Raw genomic sequence first — 14390 nt, forward strand, 5'->3', positions numbered from 1 at the left:
GGACAGCACCGTTTCTTATACTTTGGAGGTTGAGCTAGGCCCAACCTAATCAGCAGGTCAGGATCGTTGTACTATACAGGTACATGACAACTGTCATTGTGGTTCAACAGATGAAGAAGAACGGCAGTGGGTAGGAGGTGACAGATTACCTCTAAAATTGGCATGTGCAGTGCAACACACGCAAGACCTTCACTCATTTTCGTGGCTATGTGATACGGCGAGTGCCAAAACCACTGCGAAGGGCAACTAGCAAAGCTGCAGTTGGAAAGGAATGGATGTGCAGCATCAGCTACCCTTAGTGGACTGAAGGCCGCTTACGACACAATTCCCTGACAGGCATCAAGATCCAATATCAACAGTGAGTCAAGAAACGGCTTGTAACTTACGGAAATAAACAACTAATTCTGAGCCTTCTTTCCTACACCAATTGGCGACAACAGATCACCACCATCTTCTGACGAAAACTGGCAAGAAGCGAACTGAGAGAGTGCCTTCTGACACAGAACCATTTCTACTTCCATCTTCCAAACAGTCACCTCTTGCAAAACAAGAAAAATACTGTTTCATTTCCTGCATGAAATTAATTTAATTGAACTCATTAAAGTGGCTTTGCTAGAAGATCAGTCAAGTGGTTCATTTCATCAATTTGTTCCAGTGGCACTCTGTCTGTCTGTGAGCAAGCCTGTTTCTTGACCTGAGGTATGTGGTGTGATGTACAATCCTCCTTGGCCAAGTGAACAATGTGTCACATACAGCTGTTGTGAGCCCACTGGAGGTTGAATATGGCTCTCCTGTTTACATCAGTTCCATATTTGCATGGCAGGATTGTGTGTTCAGCAGACAAAACATAGCTGTACACTGTGTGTGTGTGTGTGTGTGTGTGTGAGAGTGTGTGTGTGTGTGTGTGTGTGTGTGTGTGTGTGTGTGTGTGTGCACGCACTCTAACTTGAAAATAGATTTGTCTATAAGCTAGTGAGATTTTCATTCCTCTTCGAGTGCTTATCGGTGACTCAGAGCTTCTGCTATTCACTGGATTGTTATCTTCACTCCTAAATTATTTACATTCAACTAGAACTTCTCATACCATATTTATGTTAATAAATGACTGTGTTGTAGTTTTTAATGTTAGAGAGTCTTTTAAGAAAAAATACATTTATTATATATACTGAGAAATATCAATTTATAGTAATAGAAACAATAATATAGTGGATGTGAGTAATGAACACAAAAGTGAAGACGAGATTTGAAAAAGGTCTGATGCCTAATAGTTGAGTAGTAAAATAAGAAGGTTTGAGCAAATCTTTTTAAAAATACTGTTCCCCTCACAAAAGATATGTAAGTGAGGAGCCACAAAGAGGATGGTATATGAAGGGAAGGGATATTAGAACAGCAGGCAGAAACAAGGTTATCGATTGTGCAAAACCTCCTATGAACAACAGATAAGCACTAGGAATGTTGTTAAATTCACAGAATAGCTCTTACACAGAGGAGGAGATTGAGAAGAGGTTTTTCTTTTCATTGAACATATTTCTTCATTATTACTTGCCTCATACTTACTGAACTGAAGATTCATAGCTATCATAACACGTTAATGAACTGATCCTTACTGAAACTGGAACAAGATGGCGTAAGTAATTTACCTTTATAATTAGTGTAAATGAACATGTGTATACAAGCAAGATGCACACTTTCTTTAAAGTTTTTGTAGCAGAAAATAACACAATGGAAAAATAAAAAGCCAAGTATGATGCACATGGACTTATAATATTCTGTTGTAATACTTTTCTTCTTTGTTTTATACACATATCAGAGACTTATAAGCTACTGAAAAATGTCACACAACCAGTTTTTATACAGAAGAATGACTAGTTTGTTGAAAATTCTGCCCAGTTATTGCAATAATTCAAACAGTTTCTATCACAGTAAGGAGAAACACATGTTATTCATCTCCCTTAGGTCCACCAGGCTCAGGCAGTTCATCGTCGTCTTCTGCTGACACAGTAACACCATCTCCCGTATAGTCGAGAGGCAACTCAACTAAGCCATTCTCATCAACTTCGGAAAGAATGCTGCAGATCAGAGGAGACTCCACACCGAGCACATACTCGCAGGTCTTTGGCTCCAGTAAATACAGTGCAACAGCTCCCGGACTTGCACTGTTCTCTAAGCATTTTAGTTTTACCTACAACACAAATCATGTGTTTAAGTGTGCAACAGCAATCTTAACATAGTTTGAATTTAGAGAAAAATAAATTCAATTTTATTGCAGAATGAGGTGTAATTGTGTACATTTCCTCACTAAACACAATTTCAACAACTTCCTAAACAGAACTTCAACAACTTCTGCTGCAAACATATTAACACGTTTCACAGTATTATTTTTAAAATGAGACTCCATTTCAGATTTTTACCTAGAAGTCTGGAATCACAATGTCTATTCAAATATTACCAGTTTGAGAGATAATAAACAGTCCATCTTCAGACCTTCACTTATTAAAAGTAATTTGTAAATGTTTGTTCATTATTTAAACAAGTAATTCATTCATTCACTTGAGCTAAGAGGCCTAGATAAGTTGAAGTTCCTTTGACGTGTTGAGGTCTCTTAAACCCAAAAGTAGAAAGGTTACTTTGGAAATGAGGGATACAATTTATATGTAGAAACTATTTGAATAGACTTTGCAATATCAGACAGAAAAATAAAAACCTATTATTGACACAGCAGTGCAGGTTGTGGGGGACAGTAGGTTATCATAGGTTGAGACCTGGATAATTTTTTGAGTTGGGAATGTTTTCTAAGCATAACTCTCATCTACATAGTTCAAAAAAGGTGGTGGTGGAGGGAAGGATCCCGATGGTCCAGGTTGTAAAGCAGCCATTAAAATCAAGCATGTCACGTTCAGCTGCATTTATGCCAGCTCTTGGCTGCTGTCTGGTGGTGGCCATTATTTCTGGTGGACACCTGGTTGGTAGTAATATCAATATACAAAGCCGTGCAATGATTGCAGCGAGCTGGTAATGACATATGGATTTCACAGGTGGCTCTGCTCTGATGGGGTTGGGTGAATCTGTGACAGCACCGGAATATGAAGTGCTGGGTGAATGGATTGGGCAGCTCTTGCATTTGTGTCTCTCACAGGGATATGAGCCCTGTGGCAATAGACTGGGATTGGGAGTGTCATAGGGATGGATTAGGATGTTGTGGAGGTTGAGTGGGCAGCGGAATATGACTTTAGCAAGGGTGGGAAGGATCTTTGGTAGGATGTCTTTCATTTCAAGACATTATGATACATAATTACAGCCCTGGGCAAAGGATATGATTCAGTTGTTCCAGTCCGGGGTAGTATTGGGTGATGTAGGGAGCGCTCCTTTGTAGCTGGTTCTCAGGGGAGCTGGGACGATTGGGAGTATACGGGGATATGGCATGGGAAATCTGTTTGAGGATCAGTTCTGAGGGTGGTGCCTGTCTGTGAAGACCTTTGCAAGACCTTCAGCATTTTGGGTAAGTTGCAGTCTGGCCAGATATAGTAGTCATATATGTACGAGGTGTGCTTGCTCGTGGGAATATGTGTGTGTTTTCCTTTCTTTTCTAAAGAAAACTTCGGCCGAAAGCTTAGTGCGTAACAATCTTTTCATTTGTGCCTGTTTGCAATTCAATGTATCATCTTAAAGGCGAATAGTAATCTGTCCTTTTCACGATTGCTGATATTTCAACCTAGACTTCCCACTACAAAAGATCAGTATGACTCATAGTACGTAGCCCACCACTGAATGGCACAAGTCTTCGTTTGTTCCAATGGATGAGGGCTAATCTAAATGTATCCTATGCCATTTACCAAGGCAAAAAGAATACTTAGACAAATCCACTGTAATCACTTCTTTCCATCAACTGATGTTCATTACACCTTTAACAGAATGAAAGTGTAATTTTGAAACATTATTCACTATGAGGTGAAGTAAAAAGTGGCATCTTTCAAAGGAAAATCTCATAATTTGCTAATTTAAGGAAAGTGTTGTGAAGCCTACAAACTGCACGAGTTACACTTCAGCTATACTATCAGATAAAAATCAAGCTGGAGACATGCATATCTCACCTCAGTTTGGCGGGCACGACCTGTTTTGTCACATATTGTTCCGCCAGTATACAAATGGGAAATATGTTTTCGCTGGCCAAGTGGTTTTGGTCTTTTGTGGGGGTTTCTGTACAACCAATTCACATGTGCTTCCTTGTTAAAGTATCCAAGGTTGACCACTGTTTTTGTACCATCTTTTTCTTCGTGAAACTGTTTCACACTTGCTCCATAGCAAAACTCATACTTCCACCAACCTGTACCCTGAAATGGTTTCATAAGACAAATGTGTTGTAATTTACAGTTATCATTAGTAATATTAAATTAAATTAACAATTATGTTATTGTAAATATACAGTTAAAAGTCAAAACTCTCTTCTCAATTAAGACAGACACCCAAACTTAGAGAACGAAGGAAAGAACAAATGAATTTCATAACACAACCCTTTAAGCACTCCACAGGAATGCTCCCTCAGGTTTTTGTAGACGGAAAAACCTGAACAATTAAAACGAATTCTGTGATCCAGTAGATAGCACATAGGAAACATATTGATGCCAGTAGTAACTATCAGGGCAAGGAAAGCTTTTACTTAGACAGTTTAAGTTAAGTCACCTACATCACAACACCTTACATTACTTCACAAACCATTCAAAATATCAAAATGAGGTTTTCAGCAAATGGTAGTACACATGTCTTGTCCATTCCCTTTTCTTATCAATCAATATTCTGAAGCAAACAATGGAAAATCCAAGATGGAGTGTAACAATATTATGAAAAGGAAAGTTGCCACTCACCATATAGCGGAGATGCTGAGTCGCAGACAGGCACAGCAAAATGACTGTCACAAATAAAGCTTTCAACCAGTATGGCCTTTGTCAAAAATACACCACACACACACACACACACACACACACACACACACACACACACACACACACACACACACGACTGCAATCTGCATACTACATGGCTTCAGTTGCCTGAGACTGCAGTCATGTGTGTTTGTGTGTGTGTTTGTTTCTGCCGACTATTTTTTTTTTGCCGACTATTTTTGACGAAGGCCTTACTGGCTGAAAGCTTTATTTGTGAAAGTCTTTTTGCTGTGCCTATCTGTGACTCAGCATCTCTACTATATGGTGAGTAGCAACTTTCCTTTTCATAATATCATGAAGCAGTTATGTAATTTTAAATTGAAATTAAACACTTTTTAAAAGTGTGATACACCATGAAAAGAGAATACAGTGATATTGATATCAAACACCATTAACAAAAGTATCTTGTTCCATACATAACAACAACTGCTTCAGTATGTGGACTGACAAAAAAGTGAAGAGTATTAATCTACATCAAGATACACTACTTTCTTTGCACACTATCTGCTAACACATTTCAATAGCTGAAACTTATTATGAAATATTAGAGGTGATATGAACTGGATAACTTACACTGCATAATTTAAGTCAGTGCTGTAAGCATTATGGAAGTTCAAAAGGTCAACCAGATGGTCAATGTAACACACCGACCATCACAGATTTTAGATGAAATTTTGTGTGAGCATTCATACATTTCCCCAATGAACGTTGGTAAAGTTTTACTTTCCCCAATCTAATACTTGCAGAGATGTCTTCATTTGTCTGACTACATGATAATCATCTTATTTTTTGGGTCTATGGAACAAAAACTGAATCTAATTCATCTAATCTAATATTGCAGCTACCAACAGTGAACACACAAATTTTCAACACAATGTCTCCGCCAATATTTTCATGAAAGAAACAAAACCAGGCCATCATCTTGTACAACTTTATGTGCTCTCTAAGTGGCATAATAAAAAAATATTCCTTGAGAAGTTTAGCTTTTTATACCTCTGGAAGTAACAGTGAGATAAATCTAAAGCTTTGCACATATAATTCACCAAAAAAAGATTTTAGAATACAAAATTTCATTCACCTACTGCTTTCCAATAGTCTACAAACTAAGGAAAAATTGATGACTTTCCTAAACATGCCAAAAATGGCCATTTTTGGCCCACTCTTACAAAAAAAGTGTCTTCTGCAAACATTTTTAAACCATTTTCATTAGAAAGCCCATGTTCTACACCAGCAAAACAACTGTATTTGGTTTTGCAATCCAAGCATATAAGGCACCAAAAAATAACGACAATGTGAAGCACAGTTGGCTGAAAGAAGGATGCAGAAAAAAAGTGTCATTTAGCTTTCTATATCTCCAAAAGTAATGGTAGAAAAAAACTGAAATTTTACATGTAATACCTTACCAATGTATGGTTTTAGAATATACAATATTATTCTCCTAGTGCTTTCCAATAGTCTACAAATTAAGGGCAAAGTTAATGATTTTTCTAGTAATGTCAAAAATGGCTATTTTTGATCCACTTTAACAAAAAAGTCATCTGCAAACTCCTTTAAACCTTTTTCATTAGAAATATCATGTTCTAAACCACCCACAACACTATATTTGGTTTTGCAATGCATGCACTAAAAAAAAAGGGACAAAGTGGAGGTGCATTGAAAATGGGCCCATATTCCACTGGTTTTCAAATTAAATCTGACATTTCTGATTATGTTCTACAATTGTTTGGTACTCTCTGTGGAAGATAATGCCAAAAGTTCTGGTGACTACAAAATGAGTCTGAGTCTGAAAAACTGCAAATAAATAGTGTTTTTTGTATTTTTAGACATCTCTACAGCATTCAGCTCAACAGGACTCCTTATTAAAAAATGAAATGGATTACGGAATCCAATATAAAGAAAAATTTCCTGTTTTTATTTCAGGCACTAATAATTAGAGGTAATCACATTTTTTATGTTCTGTCTTAGCAAAATTTCTTCCCAAACCTTGACCCCCATATGCTGACCCAGGCTTTGCATGAAAAAAAATATTCATGATCACCATTCTCTAAAATGTGTACCTGGTGCCTTTCTTACATGAAATTAGTCTGTTAAACAGCCAGGAGTTTAACAGTAAATTTGTACTTCGGCAGTTTCATACAAATAAACTAACAGTAACTATTTAACTAACTAATTTCATGTGGAAAATATCACAAGGTACACATTACATAGAAAATCAAATGTCAATAATTACTTTAGCAATCAGCTACACTTAGATGTTTACTTCACTCCTGCGGAGCCTTATTCAAAGGATCTCCATTTTACTGTTGTGTTCTTCACAGCTTAGTGAGTGGGTTCTTTTGACTGAGTGTAATTCTTATGTACTTCATAAGACCATGCGAGGTTTATAATCTGATACATGTTTATAATAATACTACTTTTGGTTATTATTTGCATAGCTATATACTTGTATTTTTGCTGACTGTTTTATTCTGGTGTTATACAATGTGCACAACTTCATTCAACTGCAATCTTAGCCAATGGTATTCTACAATAATGCTTTTGTGATTAAGTAAAAATGGACACAGAAAGGAGCAGCTTACCTTCCTGCTCAACTGGGCAAGGGGCTGAAGCATCAGGGGTCATGTAATTTTCCACAAAGGGACAAAAAGGGGGGGGGGGGGGGATTGGATTGAAATTGTCCACAGATTTTAGTGAGTGCAAACAATCTCTGTTGGTGACTAAATGTGAGAGTCTACAAAAAGTGCTCTAATCCCGTGGGGAAAAAAAGTCATAATGTGAAGACACGAATTCGGACAGTTGATGCTGAAACAGCACATAAGGCTTCTGCTCTGAAGAATCAGCAGCTTGTACATAATGTAAAGCCAGATCATCTCGCAAGACTGCAGTACATAAATATAGCGATTGTTTTCATTGTTACAAATATCTGGAGGACATTTTATCAGCATCATCATTGCAGTCTGACGATGACTTTATACCAACTGAAGAGTTAAACACCATATTATTATCAGTTGGCATTTCACCCCTGAAACAAACTGTAAGCACTCGAGATGCGCCTCAGTACGTGAAGCAGAAAATTCAAAGGCGACAGAGTGTAAGTGAAAATCAAATCAGCTAATTCAATAGACCAGTAAAAGTAAACAATGTGGTGGCTCTGCTGATTACGCACATTTGCTGACTGAATTGGAGGCCAAGATGCAGGAATCTAATCATAAAAAACAAACACAAATTTTAACCTTAGCTCCTGTAAGCTGGGCAATCAGAGAAACAGCAACATATTTTGCAGTATCAGAAAGGACGGTAAAGCATGCTCAAAAGCTGAAGGCAGAGAACGGCATTCTATCGCTTCCTGGAAATCGACAAGCAAACAATTACCAGCAGAAATCATTATAGCTTGCATGACGTAAGACAGCGCTTCCATGCATAGAGGCAGAGCAGCGAAGGGATGAGAACTGTGTATGCACGGCAGCAGAGAGCGGACAAACAAAGTCCATGTTGCCAAACTGCATTGCTGCGGACAACAGTCAGGCTCATTTGCCTCAGTACATCTATTATACATTCAAATCTATGAGGGGAATAGTAAATATTAAAACCAATTTCAATCAGTCATCATGAGAGAAATATTAATTCATATCTTGATGACGATGGGTCCAGTGCTCCACAGATTTAATCCGAGTGACATCTGGGGGCGAGAACAGCTGACAGAGCTATATGAAGACGTGAAGTATAATTTTTCTCAACACGACAAGATCACTGAGACTGCTTGCAATAACTATCATTTGTTGAGATTTGAATTGTATTGTAAGTAAAAGCCGGCCGAAGTGGCCGTGCGGTTAAAGGCGCTGCAGTCTGGAACCGCAAGACCGCTACGGTCGCAGGTTCGAATCCTGCCTCGGGCATGGATGTGTGTGATGTCCTTAGGTTAGTTAGGTTTAACTAGTTCTAAGTTCTAGGGGACTAATGACCTCAGCAGTTGAGTCCCATAGTGCTCAGAGCCATTTGAACCATTTGTAAGTAAAAGTTTAATACACAACAGAATTAACTTCAAGCACAAACCGAAATCATTATATTTGCTTGACAACTGTTGCTACTCAATATAATTTTTAAAAATGTGTAAAATGTGTGTGTGACTATCGTAAAAATGGTCAGTAAGTTGTCATATTTTTCATGGTTAACAGGCATTGTGAACGTAAAGTAACTCGTTTGACATTACAGTGAGAGACTGCATTTATAATCCATTGAACAAGCAAACAATTAACCCTCATCTGTGAATAACTCAAGGGAATGATGACTAATAACATCGAAAAAGACCGATATCTTGACAAGTAACAGTTACTGTCATTTTAGGGCCTTATCCAGTTCGTGTCTTGAAAATGGCAGGGATTTACATGTGGAAAATATCGGACTTTTGATGAATTTGTCCAGCCGCATTCTCGCTTGTTATTAAACCATAAAATATGGTGGGAGAAGCTTAACTTCTCCTTGGGCAATATGTTAAACAGTATAGCCTGCATAATTCAAAGAATACAAAGTCCTAATCAAAAATGCTAGGAAGTTTTCATTATTATGTACACAACTGATATGGTGACTAACACATTTTTTAAACCACGAGTCTTTAACACTAAGAAATATTATTACTTTGTTCCAAAGTCTACATCGCAATACCACCGTCACTTCTATTTGAATCTGTTTCTGAACAACCTAATTGTAAATTTACAATGATAGGTTTAGCACTTCACTGTCAAATTGTTCTTTCTGAAGCTATTCAGCATGCTGCACACACCACGCCCACTCTACAGGTGGGATGTTGTATATTGCCTTGTGCACAAGAGATTCAGTGAATGTTATCTTGAATGTTTTGTTTTATTTTATTTTTTTCCACCCCCACATAGCCTTATCCTTTGCCCAAATTAATTCCATAGGGCTACATTGACAGTGACATGTGGGTAAATGCAAAATTGTGTGACCCCGTTCACGTGCAAGGAAGTCATGTTTGCAAGTTCTGTCACGTGACTTGTAAACATTGCAGAGCTGCAGGAGATTGGCACAAGTCTGGTTTATACTGTGCTTAATATTTTTATTTTTAAGCCAGGGGAAAATATCCACTTTTCTGGTGTTTATACTTGGAGTTTTCTCTGAACAATTGAATTATAACTGGCAACGGCCAACTTTGAAGCAAGGTATGACAAGAAGTGTGAATCATGTAACAAAACTGACAGCCTTCATTTCCAAATGGTAGTCACTGCTGTTTTTCTTACACGTAAACACAAGGTTACTCTCAGAAACAAAACCAGACGAAGAGTCAGCATGCAGAATAATTATCTGAGAACCTATACCTATGAAAACTTTATAATCGCCAGTACCATCACTCATTTTCCAGCAGATCTTTCTGGAATGATTCTAATTGACCCATGTTTCATCAAGGTAATACACTGTTTAACTACCTCCTTCTCTTGTATCTTGAGTCTTTATATGGGATGTAGTTCATGCTGTACCTATGTCACTTCTTGAACTAAAACTCTCCTCTTAACCTATTAGGAACCAACGTCTTTTAAAATTCTTTACATTGATGAAGCGCTTACCATTGAAGCTAATTTCCTCCTGCATAACTGTAACATGTTTTTGCGATATCGGGCATTCATCATTCACATGGAGCACTTTGAAACAACACTGTTAAAACCATCCATTTGTGTTGCAGGTTCCTTGCAAAATTCATGCTTTCCAGGCAAAATGAAACCAACTTTTTCTACAGTTCCTAGTTCTCACACTTTCATTTACAATCCTCTTTACAGTTCTCTTGCCTACACCACATGGTTCTGGAGTCCATTCTTGTGTCTTCAAATGTCAACAGTAGGACACCAGATTTCAAATTCACGTTTGAAAAAGTTATAAATGCGGTAAATAATCCCCCTTGCCTACTTGTGAAAAACTTCACATTTATTGCCGTCACCGTCACCTGGCTCTTTTTTAAATTGCAAATTGCACTTAAACATTTACAGATACTCATTCACACCTATACTGCTACAAGAGGGGGTGGGTGGGGGGGTGGGACCAGGGGGGGAAAAAAAAAAAAAAAAAAAAAAAAAAAAAAAAAAAAAACCCTGACTGTTGAATAAATAATTTGGCTGTCGCGAAGTATGGCAACAGTGCAGCATATAGGAGCGAGGTTCTTGCTGTCTAGCTGTAACTCGCTGCTACCTGCTCCAAAAGAGAATGAATATTATTGGCTGCCAGTGGCTAGTGGAGGGGGATGCGCAGAATGGCTGAACATTGGGCCACCTTCCAACACGATGCAGACTCTAGTGGAGAGCAAAATTTTTCTGAAGATGATGAATTTAGCGAAGTATGTCCTGGAAAAAGGATTTTATATCTGTTAGTGTTTCAGGCACAAAAACATACACAAAGAAAAGATTGTTGCTTTGCAATTTATGGGAAATGTACGTATGCTACAAGAATAGAAACGACCCAGAAATAAGGTTCTCAAAATTTTGTGAACTTAGATCAAAACGATGAGTAACCGTTGAATCAGCTGAAACGCATGCAGTCCGCTGGAATGCATGCAGTATGTGTTTGCATACTTCATCAGAATGTTAAGCTTATGCTTAGTGAAGCAGAAGTAAGTATAAATTATAAAGAGCATCCTAGCAAAGCAGTCTGCAGTCTGGAATCTAAATAATGCATGCTACACCACAGTGAAAAATTTCTTGGACCAAAGACTGTAGCATCTGCAGTTGCCAGCTGTTGTACAGAGCATGATCCACAGGAAATTATCATGCACAAGCAATGGATCCATACTGATCAGGACACTATGGACACAAAGCAAATGGTAGTGGGTGAATTTATTAAAGAAGTAGCAACAAAAATTTGAAATTCGTCACGCCTTCATCACATTGCTAAACATAAAAGTTTGCATCTTAAAACCCTTAAATGTGATCTGCAGAAAGATGAGCTCATGATCCTAATAGATTTTACCAAAAATTATTCATTTGTCATTTAGGATGTAGTGTAAGGTTTTCATTGGGAAAAGAGTCAAGCAACAAGCAACCCATTTGTTGCTTATTTTTGCCAAAATCAGAAAGTGGATCAATGAGTTTCTCCATGGCCAATGACTGACTGTTACATGACATAATTACTTTATATGTTTTCATCAAGGAGCTGATGAAATGCATAAGAACACAGTTTGCGAGGGTATCCTCATCCATTATTTCAGTGATGGCTCCGCTGCCCAACACAAAAATTTTGAAAATTTTCCCAGTTTGTGCTGTTGTAAAAGAGACTTTGGAATTCTGGCAAAGTAAAGCACAACTTCCATTTATTTTGTTGTTATTGATCTGGTGAATCTAATAAAACATCTCCCAAACGTGTATCTGCAGTAGTTTTCCAGAACATTCAGAGAAGCAGAGACATAATTTCATAAAATTTTTAATTTATTAACTACTTGGCCCAATTTATTTTTTAAATTCCAGATAATTGCAAAAAGCTTTCAACAGGAGTTGTAGAGAATTGAATTTTGGAAAAATGATGGTAATAATGTTAACTGAAACTATGAATGTCAGATAATCTGCTTTTATTAATACCATAGTACAAGTGAATTCATGTTAAACTGGAAAAAAAACAAAGCTCAGTGTTAAGGAAGTTGTACAATGTACATACAATTTCACAATACATTCACAATAAATGTTCAAAAATGTCTCAACTGAGTTCAATGCATTTAGCTGCACGTGTATGAACAGATTTTGTTGCTCATTTCAGTTTCACAGGGTTGTTCTTAATTTCGTCTGTCGCATTCATAATGCGAGAAAGTAATGTCTCATTTGTATTGACTTTGTCCACATAAACTATGTCTTTCATCCATCTCCATACACAAAAATCCATTGGTGTTAAATAGGGCTATCTGGGTGGCCACAGACATGTAGCACGATGACCAATCCATTTCTGAGGAAAATGTTCATTTAAATGTGTAGTAACGGAGTTGGTGAAACGTGGAGGCATGCCCTCATGTTGAAAATACATTTGGAATTGGGTAGCAAGAGGAACATCTTCGAGCAAGCGGGGCATTTCTTCTTGAAGGAACTGTAAGTATGACTCACCAGTTAGACGTCCTGGGAAAATTAATGGTCCAATAAAGTGTGTGTTGATTACACCACACCCCATTTACCCTAAATCGCTGCTGGAAATTGCGTTGCACTGTTGCATGTGGGTTTGCTTCAGATCGTACGTGCTCATAATGTAAATTGTTTGTACCATCTCAAGTAAACTGTGCCTCATCTGTGAATAAAATGTATTTGTGCAACTGTCAATCAGTATTTAACCAGCTGCACAACTCCAAGCAAAGGGCAGGATCTCCCAGATGTAAACTTTGTTTATGGTAAGGATACAGATCATTGTACTTCAGTGTACGCCATACCTTAGACTGTGGAATGCCTAATCATTGAGAGACATATTGCATACTAGTACCTGGGCTATGTTGAACAGCATCCATAATATCCACACCATCGTCTTCACATATCGAGCGCTTTTATTGATTAAGAACACTAAGTGGAGAACATGTCTCCTGTAACATTCGAAATACTTCGATAATGGTTCATGTATTCGGAATCCTCCAAGTTGGAAACGTACACAATATTCGTTAACTGCAGCCATAGCATTACCATCACATTTGCTGTAAATAAATGTCATATCGGCGTAGTCCTCTGTCACAAATTTGAAAGGCATCCCTATTTCATAAATAATCTACAAAGTACAACAGTTACTATGTGGTTTCACTTAAATATACTGTTGATGTTATGTTCTTTCCCTGAACAATAAAGAAAACAAAATCACTTCAAGGTTAGGAAATGACTGAAACAACTCACTAACAGTTGCCAACAATGAGAAACGTTTCTACATTTTTAATGGAAAGTAAACAAATTTACTTGTATAATAATCTTTGCTTCTCTGGAAAACTACTGCAGATACATGTCTGGGGTATGTTTTATTAGATTCAGCAGACCAATAACAACAAAACAAATGTGAAATCAAGCTTTACTTTAACCTCATACACTTGTGTGATGGCTTCATATTAGTGAAGTTACTAAATTTAAGGCAAAATCTTTTATTAGCCATAACTCCATAACTAAAGATTTTCTGACCTATGTTTATATGAACTTTTTTATTTAGTTTTAGAATAACATATTCTTGTAGAATAACATATAAAATATCTGCATATCTTCGTGAATAACCCTGTATAGTATTCTGCTCTGCCATGTGTCTACATATCCTTTCAGTTACTTCTGCGGGCAATTCTGAAGGCCAGATCTTAAAAAAACGGTTCTGACAGCATGACAAGAATTTATTAATTGCTGTACACCACTCTTATCACCACTGATATCTCCTCAAGTCATGTGCTCTAGCACAGTAATGAAGATGTGCACTGAGCGTGAGAGTCTCTTATGAGGGGGGGAGGGGGGGGGG

The 14390-nt window shown here is 37.5% G+C and overlaps 1 protein-coding gene across 2 annotated transcripts in view; it reads right to left on the reverse strand.

The window, feature by feature from the left end:
- Positions 1-1743: 1743 nt before the first annotated feature.
- LOC124619575 (endoplasmic reticulum lectin 1) overlaps positions 1744-14390 on the reverse strand; it is a 102414-nt gene continuing 89767 nt past the window's right edge. For both annotated transcript variants that reach the window (XM_047146067.1, XM_047146066.1), the window contains 2 exons: positions 4092-4331; positions 1744-2182 (listed from right to left, as the gene is read on the reverse strand). In XM_047146067.1, coding sequence (XP_047002023.1) covers positions 1940-2182; positions 4092-4331 — 483 coding nt within the window. In that variant the 3' untranslated portion in view covers positions 1744-1939. The remainder of the gene's footprint in view (positions 2183-4091; positions 4332-14390) is intronic.

Source organism: Schistocerca americana, chromosome 6 (assembly GCF_021461395.2).
Source record: "Schistocerca americana isolate TAMUIC-IGC-003095 chromosome 6, iqSchAmer2.1, whole genome shotgun sequence".
Lineage (NCBI taxonomy): Eukaryota > Metazoa > Arthropoda > Insecta > Orthoptera > Acrididae > Schistocerca > Schistocerca americana.